At 29.5% G+C, this 20,112-nt stretch overlaps 1 protein-coding gene across 1 annotated transcript; it reads left to right on the top strand.

The window, feature by feature from the left end:
* Positions 1-6,700: 6,700 nt before the first annotated feature.
* On the top strand, positions 6,701-11,341 carry LOC124824863 (protein DETOXIFICATION 21-like). The gene is made up of 8 exons (XM_088116354.1): positions 6,701-7,084; positions 7,565-8,106; positions 8,279-8,365; positions 10,109-10,165; positions 10,252-10,490; positions 10,613-10,731; positions 10,810-10,896; positions 10,997-11,341. The coding sequence occupies exons 1-8, from the start codon at positions 6,833-6,835 to the stop codon at positions 11,072-11,074; spliced, it is 1,461 nt and encodes a 486-aa protein (XP_087972480.1). The 5' UTR covers positions 6,701-6,832; the 3' UTR covers positions 11,075-11,341.
* The last annotated feature ends 8,771 nt before the right edge of the window (positions 11,342-20,112 follow it).

Consider the following 20,112-nt stretch of genomic DNA (forward strand, 5'->3'; position numbering starts at 1 on the left):
GCACCACGTCATCACATTTAGACGGCGTCAACGAAAACTTAACGGAAATGACTTAGTTGGCTCTTTTTATAAGTTTATCGACCTGATTGAGACCGAAAAAAAAAACGATGACCCACTTGAGATTGACACAAAAATACGAAGACAAGTTTAAACCTACTTTAAAATATTAAAAAATCTCTTGAAGTTAAGGGCTTAACTTTCAACTCACAATAAATGTCCATATATAAAATATTCATTACTTTCACTATCAGATCGCTCTAAAATGTAAAACATTGATTAAAACACATGGTTATGAAAATTCCTCGCGTATTATCCCTCTTTTTTGTCAAACCCTTAATAAAAAAATCTTGCACCTTATTAAAATGTCATTTTTCAAACAAATACCTTAAAACCGTCATTCAACCTTCCACCTTTAATTTTCCTTACTTTGAAAACAAGTTAAACGTGTCTTGTTGGATATTTTACAATAACTTAAAATAAAGTTAGATTATAATATTTGAGTGAGATGTAATTTTAATTATATAATCTTGTGAGATTAAGTTAGTCATAATTTCATTCATAAATATAATATTATGGTTTATATGAGTGAAACTTTAAAATTATTATATTACAATTATTATTATTTTTTTGTTAAACCTAATGCTATTAAAATAGGTTGAAAATCGTGAATTAACTTAGTCCATTACATATTTGAGTCAAATTGTATTGAAAAAATATTGAAATTTTGATACAGATCAATTTTAAAGTCCAATCCACTAAGAATTTGATTCATCTGGGTTAAATCCGTTGTGAGCTGGATTGAATCAACAACCTACTTAATTATTACTTTGTGTTTTAATATTATTAGTTAACATTCTTTTTTTATTATATCGTAGATGAGCATAAAAAAGAATATGCTTCAAGAGAGAAAAATATTATGGATATATCCATTCAAGACTCTAATATTATAGACGAATAAGTGACACAAAAATTATCAATTTTAGATACTTAGTTGTTTTGCTTTTTGTGCTTGCTTTCGTATTATATTTGAAGTTTAAAATGATTTTAGATTGTATTTGGATGGTATTGTATTATTTTTTTAATTTTGAATTTTCTTTGAAATTTAACATTATTTTGGATGGAAATTTATTTATATTTGAATTAAAAAAAACATTGTCATTTATTTTTGAAATAAAAAAAATATTTATAATTAAGTAAGTCAGTGAACCAACTCATTTAACCCACAAACCTGTGATAGACTAGGTGATATTCAAATTTTTTTGATTCATTAATAAATGAGTCAGATTGAATTGGCTCACTAAGTTACCAACCCGTAATGGGTTAGACTGGGTCGAATCACCTGTTTTGACAATAGTTAAACCACTTACAAATATTTATTCTATGTTCAACATATAAATACAAATGTATGAAAAATCTCAAATCAACTATAAATAAAATTAAATTAATTTCATTAATGCAAAATTACCTTTTAATAACAATATATTATATAATTTTTAATTAAAAATTATGTAATAAAAATGTGGTGACAACTTCATAATAAAAGAAACTTACATTACATTGATTGTAATTAAAACCGATGTAACATTGGGTTAAAAGACTCTTTCACACCAACTTAACCCTCACTTCTTTATTTTTCTTCAATACTTTTATTTCCATTTTCGATGCCTCAAATCTTCTCTCACAACGCAACTTCCTTCCTCTTCATATTCATTTTTGAATTTTTGTTTTTATCTTAAAGCTTTGTTTGACACTATTGGTTGCTCACCATCATTTCCTTTATGTGAAACCATAAGAAGCTGCCTGGGAATGACGAAAGAACAACATAAATGATGGTTGGCCACATATGGGTTTCGAAACTTGCATAAAAGAACAAAAACCCATGGCTCGAATTGCTTGATTAGCATGGGTGTGGCATGGTGTGCCATTGGAGATGAAGAAAATATGATTGTTCAGAAAGCAGATTAGGGATTTTTCCAATTTTGGGATTTCTAAAACGATAAGGGTACCTAACTTGAGTTTTTGATTTTGGTTTCGGAATTAAGATGTGTTTTTGTTTTGGTTTAGGAATGAAGGAAGACATTGATAAAGAAATGAAAAACTAAGAAAGATGAAAAAGGGGAAAAAAATGAAGAAGATGAACAAGATCGTAGTATTTATAGACAAATTTATCTATCGATAATTATCGACAGATTTTGGTTATGTTCACGACAGATATTTCTGTCGATAGTTATCGATAAATTTTTTCTGTATTTATTGATGGATTTTTCTGTCAGTAATTACCGACAAATATAAGTTTTTCTCGATAAATATTATCGACTGCATTATCATCGACAAATTTGAGTCCATCGATAATCCGTCAGAAAAAAGTTATTAATGGAAATTTTTTTACGTTTTTGACGAATTTAATCATCGATAATACTTGTTTTTTTGTAATGTCTGCTTGTCACTGTCATTGCTGGATTAGTTCCGCTTGTTGCTTCTACTGCTAAATTTTACTTTGCTCATCGTTGTCATTGTTGGATTTGCTCTGCTCATCACCATCGCACTAAATCTGCTATACTCATCATTGTCATCACTAGATCTGCTTTGGTAACATGTTAAATAAATAGTCTAAAATACTATTCAATCACAATTCAATTCACCTCAGAAATTCTTTCCAAACCATATGTAGTCTAATCACAATGTTCATACCATCACATTATTTAAAATCACACTATTGAGCAATTGGCATAACATTCTTTCATCAAAAACTCAACCATAAAAGAAAAGAGAAGTCAAAATACATACAACAACTTGAACTCACTCGCTCACCGAGAGCCTAAAATAACGAGGAAGCTCGCCCAACCCAAAAAAAATCATTTTCCAAGACCCCCAAAACTCGCCTAGCAAGCTAAACCACTCGCCTAGCTAGAGCAGAAATAGTGAGCTCCACATGCCTAGCGAGCTGGCTCGCCTAGCCTATGAAACCCACTACCAAAACCCTCTAAAAAATCGCCCAGTGAGCCCCCAACTCGCCTAGCGACTCTGCACAATTATGCAAAATACCAATTATGTAGAATTTGCACCCTTACCACATACTATTTCCTATTTCAGGCCACTCTACCAATTTCTACCAATTTCATTTGATGTTCTACTTCCATATTGACCTGTCCACGTGTTTATACCTCAACAATAACCAAGTTCGAACCAAAATCTTAAGAATTCCCAACTTAAAACAACTAAAGTTCTACTTTTTAGGTCATGATTCAATTTTACAAGTTTTGGCTCATCACTAAGCCACTTAAGGGTCTGAATAAGTCACATATGAGTAAACAATACACCCCAAACACTCAAACCTACCTGAAACCTTCCAAATCAAAATCTTACTACCTAAAACCCTTAAACTAAACAAAATTTCACTTCAATAGACTACCTATTGTTTACGTTATACTTTTACACCAATTCTTTGCACATTCATCATCCAATTAAGTTTCAAATATCAACAAAACAGTTCCTAAATCACAATCTCTTCATCTAGCCCATTATTTTAATAAGTCACCTAGTGTAACCTCATTTTTAAACTAAAAATTTACTTACAACCTAGCTTAACATTTTCCTTTCCTCATACCTCAAGCACACATCATTATTAATTTCACAATCACAACCAATCCATCAATCAAGGTCCATTATAACATCACCAACCAACACATTCATGTCCATATCATGCACTAATGAACAAAGAAAATAATTCAAATTGCAATTTCTATTAAATTAATTAAACATTCCATATTCTAATCCAATTCAACATATTCTTCTAAAACAATCAAATTATAAGAGCATCAAGAAAGTTATTAGCTCCCTTACCTTAAACAGACTCGCTACCACCTTTAAACACAAACACTCGCTTCAAACAAAAGGAACTCTAGAAATGCCTACAAATCACCAAGTTGTGATCGGAGTGAGTCCTTAGGACTTCAGATTAACAAAGAACCAGGAATAGAAGACTAATGGCACATGCGAAGGGGTTCCTAAGCATGATCAGGGACAAAAAATTGAAAGAAAAAAAGAGATAGAAACTTACTTGCTCTAAACCAAAAATTGATCGGAAAGGAATGAAGATTACTCTGCTGTGATCTCCTAGACACTTCCTGATTGTCAAACAGATGATTCAAGAGTCGAATATCTTAGAGAGAAAGTAGAGAAACTCAAAAAAACGAATTTTAGAAAGATGATTTGTATTTTAAATAATGAAACGAGTTTAAGAAATTTTTATTTATATTATTGAATTATTTTAAAATAAAATATTCAATCTCATTATTTTAAAATACCTAATGTAATTTTTAGATTTTTACGACTTTGCTCGTTGCGACTGCTGCTTCATTAAGTCGTAGTTGGCGTAAAGATTCTTATTCATGTTAAAAGGCTTAGAATGAAAATGGTCAGCGAAATTAATATATATTATTTAAATGTTAAAAATTTGTGTTGATTATCTTATGTTAAAGACTATCCTTTATAAGTGCTTAACTCTTTATAAGTGCTTAACTATGGATTCTTGTTGAAAATATTTGGATGGATCTTGGCTTAAGGTTAGCCGGATTACTATTCTGTTTGGTTCATATTGCAAAAACAATATATTGTAATTGACAATGATGCCTAGTGGATATTGCATATATTATAATTGACAAAGATGGCAAGCGCGAGCAGTGAAATGTATTTATTTATTTTTCTAATACCATATATGTTAAATTGATGGTTTCGTATCTGACGTAAAAAGTGATAAATTTATTGCATTATTAATATCTACATAAAATCTAAAGTCGATGTAATAGGTTATAAATAACCGATATAAAACATAATTTCTGTACTATGTGAATAAAATAAGTAAGCTAAACATTTTAGATCAAATTATAATACATAATTAATATAAGATCAAATTATAATACATAATTAATGTAAAATCAAATTGTAATACATAATTAATGTAAGACCAAATTATAATACATAATTAATATAAAATCTCCGTCTTATAAGGAAATGAAATTGAGTAAACTAAAACTGCTAAAAAATTGCTTTTTTAGTGTTAGCACATTTACATTTTAGCAAACAACGTCATTTTGTTTAAACTTGCCCGATAGAAGTATGGTAAAATCAGTGAGGCTTAATAACATTTTTTTTTTCTTTCTAGTCTTGATTTAATTTTTTTACTCAAGGTTTCTATATCTTTTAAAAAAATTAAATGTGATTATAATATTTCTCAAAAAAAACTGAATGTGATTCTTTTCATTAGATTAATATTAATATCACTTAAAAGATTATGAATTGACATCCACTAATATAATCATTTCTTTTTTTCTTTTTACGTGTTTATTATCTAATCTCAACAACAAAATAAGATAAATAAAGTTAAAGTTGATATAACAAAATATCACATTGAATTTTTTAAAAATATTTATGAATCATAAAAATTGAATAAGAAAACATTAAATTAAATGAAAAATACTATTAAACGAAAAAAAATAAAATACGAAACTTAAGTACTGAATTTTTTTTTTAAAAACGAGAACAAGGTAAAGAAACGTAAATAATGAAAAGAACTTATTTTAGTAACAGCCAAAAATTTCTAAAATATTAGCCAAAATTAATTGTGCCATCTCCATACTTCTCCGAACATTTATGGTCTGGACCCACTCGCTCTGTCCAAGAAAAAGAAAAACAGCCGGAATAATAAAAGAGCAAAATAAAAATGAATAATAAATATAGATGGTTTGCTTAAAAAATAAAAATATAAAATTAAAAAGGATTTAATTAAAAATAAGTAAAATAAAAATATTTTTCATCGTATTTAATTTATGTATTATGAATATTTTTCTATCACTACTAATTATTTATTTTCATTACTGATATTATTTATTACTAATATTATTATTTAATAACATTAAAAAGTTATAGAAAGAAAAAACGATTAAAAATATTGATTTAATAATAGAGTTTTATATAAAAAAACTAAAGTGTTTATAATATAATTAATTAGATTACACAAAAATTGAGTATTAAATTATTGTCAGGTGGACTTTTCGCAATATTTTCCTGTTTTGTCAGAAAATACCCAATCAATCCCATTTTTTTTTAAATATTTTCATTTATTCATTTATTCATTTCTCAACTTACCAGTATCTCCACTTTCAAGCTATATTCCTATCTGCCTTTCTTCCCACCAAACTAGGTCTGAAAAATATGTTGATAAGAATAATAGGTTCTTAAAGATCCACGTAAAATCCTTCTTATCCATTCAACCAAAACCTGTTATTGTACTTATGTTCATGATCAAGAAAATATTTAATTTAATAATAAATATAACACTTTTACAAAACATTTAAACTTTTGCCTGTCTTGATAGCGTCAAGTTAATTATAAGGTATTATCTCAAAGGATAAAATTATAAAACAGTAACAAAACAGGCAATATATAGTTCAATCTTATGACGTCTTCCTTCTCTTGTTTTTACCATTATTATAGTATGGGTTGTTGTGTGATAAGAAAAACTATTCTATGCATAAATGGCTTACACGTCGCATGTGTTCCAGTGGCGCCTGTATCAAACACGTACGTAGCCTAAAATTTATGACTCGACAACGACGCTGCGCGGTGTCAGTTAAAACCTTTTAAGTTTTTGGTCTCTGTAACAATTTTTCAGAGGTTAATTAGCTCATCTTGCACGAGCTGACATAGGCTGGTTTTGTCGAAGTCACGTGAAGACTTTGTATAAATAAAACGAAAAGTTGAAGGCTGTATACTCACTCCCTTAGTTCTTCCTTACACTACCAAGCATAGCCTCTTCAACCAAACCAAAGAAATGGAGGGAGATCAACAGCAAAAGTTGTTGATCAAAGAGCAAACATCAGAAGAGGAATCGTCACTGGTGAAGAGGGTGTGGAATGAGAGCAAGTTGATGTGGATAGTGGCAGCACCAGCCATATTCACTAGGTTCTCCACCTTCGGTATCAATGTTATAAGCCAGGCTTTTGTTGGTCATATCGGTTCACGAGAACTCGCTGCTTTTGCTCTCGTTTACACTGTTCTCATACGTTTTGCGAATGGTATTCTGGTACGTTTTTGGTCTGTGCCACTAATTATCTATTTTTCTGCATGAATATTTACTTAATAGCATAATCACTCTGTTAGTTTTGATCAAATGTTAACTAATTGTATATGTTCTTTATTGGGACTATATTGTTAAATGTTTATAATTTATCTGAAGTTTATTATTAATAACCATCTCTTACTTTTAAACAAATTCTAAGAAAAGATGGATTAGACAAAAATTGAATAAAATTAAAACAATAAAATATACCTGTTTCTAAAACCGGAAAGATTAATTGCTTTGTGGAAAAAACATTGGTGAGAAGAATCTTGGCTTTTATACATACATCTGACCTGTCTTCTGCTTTATGAATGAATAAATTAAGGATTTGTTGTTTTTTGCTTTTGGTTATGTTATGAATATTGATTTTAAGAAAGGGCATTAGAAAATAAAATTTGATGAGAGTAAGTTGAGTTATTTGTATCTGTTAACTGGGAACTGCAGTTGGGAATGGCGAGTGCATTGTCAACACTATGTGGACAAGCATTTGGGGCAAAAGAATACAGTATGATGGGAGTGTATCTTCAGAGATCATGGATAGTGTTATGCTCAACTGCAATCTGTCTTCTTCCGTTGTTCTTCTTCACAGGTCCAATTTTGAGGCTCCTAGGCCAAGATGAGAACATAGCACAAGTTGCGGAAACCATTTCTCTTTTGTCAATTCCTGTCTTGTTTGCTTTTATTTTTTCCTTCACCACCCAAATGTTTCTGCAATCTCAAAGCAAGAATGTCATTATAGCATTCTTGGCAGCTATGTCAATAGCTATTCATGTGTTACTGTCTTGGCTATTGACAATACAATTTAACGTTGGAATTGCCGGCGCAATGATTTCAACAAGTGTGGCATTTTGGGTTACTAACATTGGCCAACTAATATTTATTACCTGTGGCTGGTGCTCTGATACATGGAAAGGCTTCTCATTTTTAGCATTTAAAGATCTTTGGCCTGTTGTCAAGCTTTCCCTCTCATCCGGGGTCATGTTATGGTGAGCTTTCTTTTTTATCATTTAATTGCTAAATAAATTAACTTTTCGTTATTTGTTCAAAACATAGTTTTGGTTGTCTACATTTCAATTAGACCCTTTATCCTCAAATTAAATAATCTTAAACAATTTATATATGCCTTCCTAACATGTGAAGCTGTGGTTTGCTTTACAGTCTTGAGCTGTGGTACAGCACAATATTGGTTCTTCTGACGGGTAACTTGACAAATGCAGAGGTCCAAATTGATGCTCTATCGATATGGTATCCTTTTTCGTTGTCTCACACTTCTTTATCAAGCATTATTTATAGGATAAACTTTATCTGAATTCACGAATATACTCATCAAATAGGGAATGAGATTGGCTTTATTTCGTGAGTTTGTATCAACTTTATATAGTAATAAAGGATTATTAGAAAAAATAGAAATTCAAATGTGAGAGTAAAAATGAGAAAATGAAAAAGTTTAACATTATATAAAAAATAAGAGTCATACATTTATTTTCTTAAGGTAATGCATTAGATGGTGTCGATCTCTTTTGTAAGTTGGATAAAATTATTAAGGATAGAAGTGCCTAGAGCTGTCCTTTGAATTCCTAATTCATGGGCTAACCTGAATCCTTTTAAAATTTAAGTCCTATTTGTTTTTACTAGGAGTTTTTTAAATGTTTCAGCCTCCGAAATTCCACATTCCACATAAAGTAGATTTGGGAGGGTTAGGATGGTTAACCTCCAAAAACTAAATTAATTCATTTTTATTCAATTTTTAATTATTTTTTCATTTGCTTTGCAATATTATTTGTCCAACAATTTTCACGTGATATTTTTTTAATATTTTTTTTTCACTCCAAACATATTTTTACAATGTTGAATATTAAAAAAAAATTATAGTTTAAGAATTTTATTGTATAATAATAGTTTTTTATTATCTAATGAAAAAAGAGGTAATTTCAAATAGAAATTAGTATAATGATTATTTTGTAAAGATTTAAAAAATGAATAATGTATATTTGCTTCTAATCTATTATTTTTAAAGAACATTATTCCTCAAGAATATATAAATATTAGATTTTATAAAAACTATTCAAAATATTTTTTTAATTTTAATTAGATATATAATTTTATTATTTTAAAAAGTTTAAAATATAATATACGTTGACTTTGTTTAAGTTTAAAAGTACGGTAATTTTAAAAAAAAATTGTTCAAAGTAAGTCATTTTTTAAGTTTAGAAATCACTTATATTTGGATACAATTATAATAGCACATTTTCTTTTAATTCTTTGATAAACTATTTTAAAATAATATATATAAATAAGCTTTTAACTTATTTTTAGTTTTGACATCTAAAATATAATAAGTGTATTTCATAAAAAAGTAAAATAAGTTATTATTTTTATAAAATAGTGTTAATATAATATAAACATTTTTTTATATCAAAATTGAATAAAAATACACACAATTTTAATTATAAAATTAAAAGAAATAAGAAACTATTAATACAATTACTATAGTGGATATGATTGAGTTACTACATAAGTTTGAGTAATATATTAACTTAATCAGAAAATTTTAAAATATTATTAGGAATAAAATAGTCTATCTGTTCAAAGGAAGCCCATAAATTGACATTAGCTTATAAGATTTTATGGATATTTGATCGTATAGATGTTTTTAATAAAAGATTGTTTTGGCTATGTGAACTTTCTAAATCTCAACCAACGTGAATTAAGTTCAAATCATATAATACATGCCAATTTGACAAGTCTATAAGTGTGAGTTTGAATCTCTGGTTAAGTGTTTATGTCTCGCATTAAATATAAATAAGAAAGTTGCAACTAAGAAAGAAAACTCAGTTTTAAAGTTTTAAGTTGGAGACTGTAAATTTCTTATATATATGGATTGGATTCATATTTTTATGAGTTCTTTCATAACAATTCATATGTTAATTGCATCCACCTTTGATATTTTCTCCTTCATTTCTTAAGAATAATTTTCATTTTTTACAGCCTCAATATTAGCGGATGGGAATTGATGATATCACTTGGTTTCATGGCTGCTGCAAGGTAATCTTGTGTTCAGATCAAACACTCTCTATTCTTCTGTCGTTTGTATACCGTGAAATATGAACTTCATCTTTCGTGATTTGCAGTGTTCGAGTGGGAAACGAGCTTGGAAAAGGAAGCTCCAAAGCTGCAAAATTCGCCATACTGGTGTCAGTGCTTACATCCTTAGCCATTGGATTCGTTCTCTTCTTATTCTTCTTATTTTTAAGGGAAAAACTTGCCTACGTATTTACCTCAAGTAAAGAGGTGGCCGATGCTGTCGGGGACTTGTCACCTTTGTTGGCAATCTCCATTCTTCTCAACAGTGTGCAACCTGTACTCTCAGGTACTTTTGTTTAACACTGGAGTTCTGATATGATCAAATATAAAAATTGAATACTGAAATGTAGACAGAGAAACAAAAGTTATACAAAATGTTGATGTTCAAGTATGAAATGATTTCAACAGGTGTTGCAGTCGGAGCAGGGTGGCAAAGCTATGTGGCATATGTGAACGTAGGGTGTTATTATGTCATAGGTGTTCCTGTAGGAATGGTGCTTGGTAAAGTTCTCCATTTGGAAGTCAAGGTAGGTATTCTTCTCATTCTCATCTTGCATTTCATCCATGTTTCATCTCTTTAACAAAACCCATTTCATCTTTCCCAGGGTATTTGGATCGGAATGTTGTTTGGAACATTTATTCAAACTATAGTGCTAATTATAATCACCTACAAAACTAATTGGGACGACCAGGTATTTCATTCATTTCCTCTTCATCATTCTTAATTCTAGATTTTCTCCTAAAAGCTTATACTTATACACGTGATGGATGAACAATTATGTCACTGCACAGGTAATTAAAGCTCGTAATCGAGTTAGCAAGTGGTCGAAGGTGAATGCTGATCATGAAAGAATTACATCAAACAGTTAGTATGTGATATGTTAACCATCAGTGTTGGTTATATAACACTAATTGATGACTATTTAATAAAATTAAATCGTTACTTTTACTTGAATTAAATATATGGTAAACTGGTTAGGGTTATATAACTAATAATGATGGTTAAATCCAAAATTAGTGGATCTAACCGTGGATTCAGTTTTGTAATATTGTTTTTGTTGCCTGTGTGAGAAAGGCAGATGATGTATATTTCCTACATGCAAATTTTCTTCGATAGGATACTTGAATTTCATTGAATACTGTTGTCTATGACTACTTACTTCTTTTCTCCATATAATTTGTATTCTTTCACTAACATGATTTTATATAAGCCAATCCTTCTCAAATTGTAAAGCCATTTTTTTTTTCTCTTATGTCAATTGTTCAGACATTCTTTAAACAAGTTTAAAATAAACAACAGTGATCTATACAAAGAAGAATTTGTTTATTATTATTATTATTTATTTTTATTTTCATTATTATTATATTTACACTTAATTAAGTTTCAAATTTCTGATAAACTTAAATTACATTCCTATTAATTTTTTTGTGATTTCTTAAGTACTAAAAAATTTGACATTCTTTCCTTCGAGACAAAAAATATTGATATTCTGTGGAGGTTTTGTTTCTTCAATTTGCAGGAGTTTTTATTCTTCGTAAATTAATTTGTAGGAGTTTTTTTACCTATACAGTTAGAGTCGTCACAATTTATCTGTAGAGGTTTAATGTGACCTTTGATATCATATTTATACTGTGAAGGTTTTTTTATATGGAATGTTTTAACCTCTTCTATTAGTGATTATTATTTTGTTTGATGTTTTAAAACCTCCTTTGTTTTCAACTATTTTATTGTAGAAATTACCTCCATTTCTTCTAGCTTTTTTTCTGGGTTAGTATACTATCAATTTGACAATTATAGAGGTTTTAACTTTCTTTGTTTGTATTATTTAGTTTGTGGATGTTGAATATAGTGAAAACCATGTATGAGATTATTTTCTTTGTGTTGAATATACACGCAATGTCCTCTATTTATAATAGAAGAAATATGGACTAAACTTAAAAATACAAATAAGAAATAAGAATAAATTAACTAAAGATAAAAGATAAAGATAATATATCTAACCCTCTTCCTCAAGCTAGTGCATGTAAATCGTATACACCAAGCTTATTACAAATATAATCAATTCTTGGCCTCTATAAAGACTTAGTGAAAATATCTCCTAACTAATCACTTGAATTAACGAACTTAGTCTTGATATGTCCAGATATAATCTTCTCTCGAATGAAATGACAATCAACCTCAATGTCTTTGGTCCTTTCATAAATTCGAGATTAGAACTAATATGAAGAGCAGACTGATTGTCACATACAAGCATCATTTGAGTGACATCTCTAAATTGTAACTCTCTAAGAAATTGCTTATGCCAAACAAGCTCACAAGTGGCTTAGCTCTATATTTTGCTTATGCACTAGATCTTGCCACAACACTATGTTTCTTGCTTTTTAAGAGATCAAGTTACCACCAATGGAGACACAATATCCGGATGTGGACCTTCTATTAGAAGGAGATTCTGTCTAATCATCATTATAATAACAAACCACTCTTGTATGGTTATTAGAATCATATAATAACCCTTTTTTAGGATATCCTTTAATGTACTTTAATATATGCATAACTACATTAGAATGATCTTCACATGGGAAATTAAGGAATTGACTTACCACACTAACTACAAAGGAAATGTCAAGATGAACTAGTCTTTTATATTTCTAGGGGTCTGACATAGGCTCCCCTATTTTGGTAGAAGTTTAGTGTTATGATCCATAAGTAATGACTCTGTCCAGAAGTTTGAAGAGCATGAATTAGTGAGCACAAACACTAGGGAAATTCGAACATAATTGGATGCAACAGAATATGAAGGTTTATGGTTGAATGGACAAATTGAAATCCTTATAGAGGTGGTTCTAGCTTAGGCGGCCTACCATTTACGGAAGTAATTCTGTAATCCACTACATTCAACAAAATTATATGGAATCCCATGTTGAATAATAGCCATTGAAATAAAGTCATCCACAATTTTTTGGTCAATTTCTCTAAATTTTAAGTTCCCAGCATGATCAAATTTTATTTTCCCCACGTCATTGTCTTTTAATTTCTTTAGGATCAAATACTTTGACAAATGACACAACATTGTTAAGGTCCCTTTTTTTGTACAACCAGCAACATACTCTGCACAACATGCATTACATTTTACCTTTTCTTCATCATCTTTAATACCAAATTTTGTAAAATGATTCCAAACTTTTGAAGTAGTTACCCTAGGTCTCTTACTTTTTCTATCAAAATCCTTACCCTCATTCTCAATATCTTCTATGGTTGGTGCAAAGAATCATTCAAATTATCATGAACACATTGATTATCTATGATTTCAAAGTTCATTTTGTTTTTAATAATTATGCAATGTTTACTAACCTAGAATTCTTGCACACTATTAAAGAACCCACAAAGGAGAAGGGTATGCACATTGGAATCGTCAACAAAACCATGGTATGCACTACACTAGAATCGTGAATTGTTCACCATCTACGAAGGGCAAGGGTCTGACCGTTGGAATTGTCAACAACACCATGGCCTATGGTGCGCTGGAATCGTGACAATGTTCATCACGATCTACAAAGGGAAAGGGTTTGTGCATTGGAATCGTCATCAACACCACAGCCTGCACTGCGCTAGAGTCGTGCACATTGTTCACTGTCTACGAAGGGGAAGGATCTACGCGTTGGAATCAAATCATCAACAATACCACGGCCTGCGCTACACTAGAATCTTGCACACTATTCACCACGGTCTGCAAAATGAAGGGATTTGTGGAACATGATCTGCATTGTTCACCACGGTTTGGGAAGAAGCACAATTTGTCTACGTATGCATTCTAGAGAAGTGTTAAGAGCATTTAAAGATTCATAACTTAAAAAAAATTATGTAGGTTGGTTAGCCAACCCAACTCACCATGAGTTCAATCTGGGTGAGTATGATTCTTAGTGGATCAAGTTAGTTCGTGGATTCTTAGTGGATCAAGTTAGCTCGCGAATTCTAACCCATTTTGACAACACTACTTTAATTGTTTATATCAAGTGTGTTTATAATTATAAATCATTGACATTGTTATTAAAATATTAAATATATTTTTTATTTTTAAATTATCACAATAAATTATGTTTATTTTTAAATTAAATTATAAAGTATTTAATTATAATATTTATGAAAGTTAAACATTCTTTTAACAAATAACATGAAATATTTTTTATATAACAAATTGAGTTTAGATTAAATTATAATATAATTTTCATATATTGTTTATTATGAAAAATATTTTAAATCATTTTCATAAGGCACGGGAATAAAACTTGTATAATTTTATTTTTAAAGTAAAATAAAATTTTAACCTCCCAAATAATATGATATTTTAAAATCTTCTAAATTTTGAAAGATTAAAACATTGAAAAAAAAAGTCTTAATTAATAATTAGAGACAAATTATGAGTGTGGAGATTTGCCTTTGCAAACTAAAGGTTGAATGTGTCTTTGAAATCTGATTTGTATTATTTATGGCTAAATAAGCTTTACCCGTGGAGTTTATGATTTACCTACATTTAATGTAAAAGAAACACATTAATTATTACAACCTAATACATAATATTTTTAATCTTATATTGTAGTGTTACTTTTATTAATGGAAATTTCAGCATTGACATTTTTTAGCATTTATAGGAAATAACTAGAAAAGCAAAGTACACCAAAAATGATGGTTGTAGATCAATACACAAATATATACAAATAGATCTCTACACTTAGTAAGATATTATCTGTTTGAAGTCAAACTCTCACGGATTTATTTTTGATACCACTCCAAAAAAGCTCTTACTAATGAAGGTATCTTATATGTATATAAACTCATATTCATTGAGTCATTCCACTTTATATTAACTCTATTAGATTCAAAGCGTAGATTTTTATAATATTATAAACTGAAATATGAATTTTAAGAAATGTAAATAAATATTTTCCAATGTGTTTGATTTAAACAGATTTATTAGTTTCAAACAAGACTTTAAGCGACATAAACTTAAATAATATTTTCGAAGCCTGCGAGTATGATATAGAATATATTCATTATTTGTTCGTAAAGAGATCCACGTCAAATACAAGTTTCATTGAAAATGGTTCTAAAAAATTATAAGCTATGCGAACAAAAAATTGTATCGATTACTTTCGTAAGTCTATTTAAAACGCTCATAAAAATTTATTAAATTATCTATTATTAAATTATTTTATTTTTTAATTATTAACAAAGCACTCATAAAGTTTTCCTAAGGCAACATATTTGTGCAATTTTTCTTCAACGGGAGGTTTGGAATCCTTAACACTTATCAATGCATTTTTAGTTGTGTGGATAAGAGAGTATTCATATTAAGATGATCAAATTTTAATCAAAATCTGAATGCCTGAGTCAACTGTTGAATAAAACAATGACATTAAAATGATATTACAATTCAAAAGAAAAAAGAGCTTAAGAATAGAAAACAGAAAATGCATTAAAGCAATCAAGACATGACATTAAGTATACAAGTATAATTATGGGAAGGCGACTTCAAACATAATTTGTTTGCTGAAAAATTGTAATATCTCAATTAATATCTCACTTTTGATAGTATTCAATTATCATATGATATTTATTACACTTTCAATAATACAAAATAGTCAACTCAAATAAAATCTTATAAGATGTTATTACATATATTTATAAATAACTTATAATAGTAAAAGATATACAAAATCTTACAACAACTATAAGATATTACACTCAACCAAAGTGTAATAGATTTTTCAAAAACAGATGAAATTAAAACATAAGTCTTACTTTTTGTCTCAACTCCATCTACTCTGAGCACTTGCTCACCAAAGACATCTCTCTAAGGTGATCATTGCAAAAGAGAAGAAACAAAACAAACAAACAACACACAGGAAAAAAGATAAGTTAATGTACCAAAAAAAATTATATATCATATTTATAGAATTAGACATATAACACAAATAAAGCATAAAAAATTTTCCTCTAAACTTGATCATTCAGATACATGTATTGATATATTGAACTATAGGGGCCCTACACCCAAAGGTGGTGCAACAACAACAATAACTCATCCACATCAACTTCTACATCTGAGGTTAATCTGTCAAACATCTATGGTCAAAACAATTGACCAACAAACTAAGGACCTTGTGCTACTCTCCACAACACAATTATCCTTCTCTTATTGAGATTTGAAAGTTATTGAGAACATCAAAATAACCCTTAATCACTAACTTTCTATATCAATACATACATTATACACAACCATCTAAATGATTTCTCCTTGAAATCTTTGTAGCATCATATGCTATTTCACACTCACAAGTCATTTCATATCAACTTTGAATCAATACTCACATATGCAACATCCATTTAACCTTCATACCATTTCCAATATAAATAATGTAAACATTCACTCATCACATCTTAACAAACATACCTTAAAGAGTGTACCAAAAATAATTACAAGAAACTTATATTCCAAATCAAAGAATTGAAAGAATCTAGAAGTGAGAGAAATGTAAAAAAAAAAAAGAATCTTGGCCAAAGCACATGACGTTGAGTGGAACATCCTTGTTGCTAAGTGCATCCTTCTTGCAAATTTGGTGCCTGAGCACCACCTATGTGCAGTTGAGTGCCAAACCTTGGAGCTTTTTGATGCTTTGGCATCGCTGGGCTACTGTTGAGCACCATAGTAGAAACGGGCAACTTTGATTCTGGATATGTGTATTAAGCCACTTCCAAATGACTAAATTAATATCTAAATACTTGAAATTGCTCGGGGAACATGTTTAAACTTTGGTTTGGATATCAATTTGCTCAAATGGTCAATGACTCAATCCATTAGATCAAGTCACACTCACCACAACCCAATTACCAACTTAGCATATCTGCACATCAGATTTTCAACAAGATAAGAAACTAACTAAGTCTTAAATTACATAAACTTAAGTTCTTAACTCCTAACTTACTCAAGAACCAACATATCCTAGAATTTCACTTATCAATACCCTAACCTTTTACTTACTCATATGTCCAACTGCAGAATCACCATTTATTCCTAAATCTATATCAATCAGACCAACAATATTTAGATTTAACAAGCGACTCCCTCTAACTTTCTCATTCTAAACCAAGAGATTTTGATAAATCTAAGTATTTAAAAAAGTCACAAATGACTAAAAAATAGACCCTAAACATTCAGCTTTTTCTAAATACTTGAAATTGCTCGGGGAACATGTTTAAACTTTGGTTTGGATATCAATTTGCTCAAATGGTCAATGACTCAATCCATTAGATCTAGTCACACTCACCACAACCCAATTACCAACTTAGCATATCTGCACATCAGATTTTCAACAAGATAAGAAACTAACTAAGTCTTAAATTACATAAACTTAAGTTCTTAACTCCTAACTTACTCAAGAACCAACATATCCTAGAATTTCACTTATCAATACCCTAACCTTTTACTTACTCATATGTCCAACTGCAGAATCACCATTTATTCCTAAATCTATATCAATCAGACCAACAATATTTAGATTTAACAAGCGACTCCCTCTAACTTTCTCATTCTAAACCAAGAGATTTTGATAAATCTAAGTATTTAAAAAAGTCACAAATGACTAAAAAATAGACCCTAAACATTCAGCTTTTTCTAAATACTTGAAATTGCTCGGGGAACATGTTTAAACTTTGGTTTGGATATCAATTTGCTCAAATGGTCAATGACTCAATCCATTAGATCTAGTCACACTCACCACAACCCAATTACCAACTTAGCATATCTGCACATCAGATTTTCAACAAGATAAGAAACTAACTAAGTCTTAAATTACATAAACTTAAGTTCTTAACTCCTAACTTACTCAAGAACCAACATATCCTAGAATTTCACTTATCAATACCCTAACCTTTTACTTACTCATATGTCCAACTGCAGAATCACCATTTATTCCTAAATCTATATCAATCAGACCAACAATATTTAGATTTAACAAGCGACTCCCTCTAACTTTCTCATTCTAAACCAAGAGATTTTGATAAATCTAAGTATTTAAAAAAGTCATAAATGACTAAAAAATAGACCCTAAACATTCAGCTTTTTCTAAATACTTGAAATTGCTCGGGGAACATGTTTAAACTTTGGTTTGGATATCAATTTGCTCAAATGGTCAATGACTCAATCCATTAGATCTAGTCACACTCACCACAACCCAATTACCAACTTAGCATATCTGCACATCAGATTTTCAACAAGATAAGAAACTAACTAAGTCTTAAATTACATAAACTTAAGTTCTTAACTCCTAACTTACTCAAGAACCAACATATCCTAGAATTTCACTTATCAATACCCTAACCTTTTACTTACTCATATGTCCAACTGCAGAATCACCATTTATTCCTAAATCTATATCAATCAGACCAACAATATTTAGATTTAACAAGCGACTCCCTCTAACTTTCTCATTCTAAACCAAGAGATTTTGATAAATCTAAGTATTTAAAAAAGTCACAAATGACTAAAAAATAGACCCTAAACATTCAGCTTTTTCCTAAAATATCTCTTTTAGATTTTCACCAGTCAAAACCTTCAAAATAGACCCGAAATCAGTCCAAACTCGACCCATTGACTACATCAAGGAGTAATAGCAAATTCCAACAAATAAATTTTAAACACAACAACTCAAGTGATCAAAAAAGCAATATTTAACAGACATTCACATTCAACCATTCCATATACAAATTCATAAATTCCAAACCAAATCAAGCATGCAACACAGTTGATTTAAACATTTTCAATATTAAAAGTGATAATTAGCTTTCCTTACCTTACAAAGGACCCAACTGCTTTACAAGAGCTAAGACGACTCCACCAGCTCAAGGAACTCTATCTACACCTACAACTCACAGAAACATTATCAGGGTATATTGTTAGAACCATGGATCAACGGAGAGTCTTATAGAAGACTCAAATGACACATGCAGAAACATTATAATCTGCATGTAAAGGAGACAAGATTAAAGAAAAAGAGTACAAACTAACTTCCTCTTTTGGAGAAACTGATCGACTAGACTTGAAGATCTCGTTGCAAGGATCGCTCAGGTGATCTCTGATATTCAAACAGATAAATGCAAGAGAAGAACTTCTAGAGAAAAGTTAAAGAATTCTAAAAGAATGGTTTTTAGAGAGATAATGTGTCTTGCTATTTTTAAACCATCGTCACTTCTAAAATGTCATTTTCAAGAGTTTTACAAGATTTACCAACGATTATAATTTCATGTGATAGAATGAACAATTCACCACACCATTTAATACATTTGGTAAAATTTTCTTTTCTTGATTGCATTTATTAAAAATGTAATTATTTTTACATATCAAAATATTCTTTTTAAAAATAAATATTATCATAATTTAGGTAGATATAGTACATTTTTTAAAAGCTTAATTGGTTTCCAAATTTAAGGATTAGTATCAACTTTGTTTCACCTTTTAAAAAAAAAAGCTCAATTTGGTTTCCACTTTATATGAATCAAATCCATTTCATTACAATTTTGCAAAAAGTCTATATTTTTTTTCTTTGTCCTCTTTGCGCATGTGCATACTCATCTCTTTCTCTCTTTGACTGAGGGAGAGAAAATAATATTTTTGTTTTTAATATTTTTTTTTCTCTCTCTTTCTCTCGTCTTTAACGACTGAATTTCTCTCTCTTGCCATTAATAAATTTTTCAGTTTTGCTTTTCTCGGATTCCTTGTTTGTTCCTAGTTTACGTCTTACTCTTGTGCCTTCATTTTTTTGTTAATATTTAGAAAGAGAATATGAAAATAGCATAGTTTCACATATTTAGATAAAATCATTTATAACAATATTTATATCACCAAAATAAT

This window comes from Vigna umbellata, chromosome 5 (genome assembly GCF_029865625.1).
Source record: "Vigna umbellata cultivar VRB3 chromosome 5, Vumbellata_1.0, whole genome shotgun sequence".
Lineage (NCBI taxonomy): Eukaryota > Viridiplantae > Streptophyta > Magnoliopsida > Fabales > Fabaceae > Vigna > Vigna umbellata.

What these genes read in the sequence shown, in the direction of transcription:
- LOC124824863 (XM_088116354.1), top strand. Translation starts at nt 6,833, where the DNA reads ATGGAGGGAGATCAACAGCAAAAGTTGTTGATCAAAGAGCAAACATCA. An exon ending in TCATCCGGGGTCATGTTATG is followed by an intron (nt 8,107 to 8,278) that starts GTGAGCTTTCTT and finishes TTTGCTTTACAG; the next exon opens with TCTTGAGCTGTGGTACAGCA. An exon ending in ATTGATGCTCTATCGATATG is followed by an intron (nt 8,366 to 10,108) that starts GTATCCTTTTTC and finishes CATTTTTTACAG; the next exon opens with CCTCAATATTAGCGGATGGG.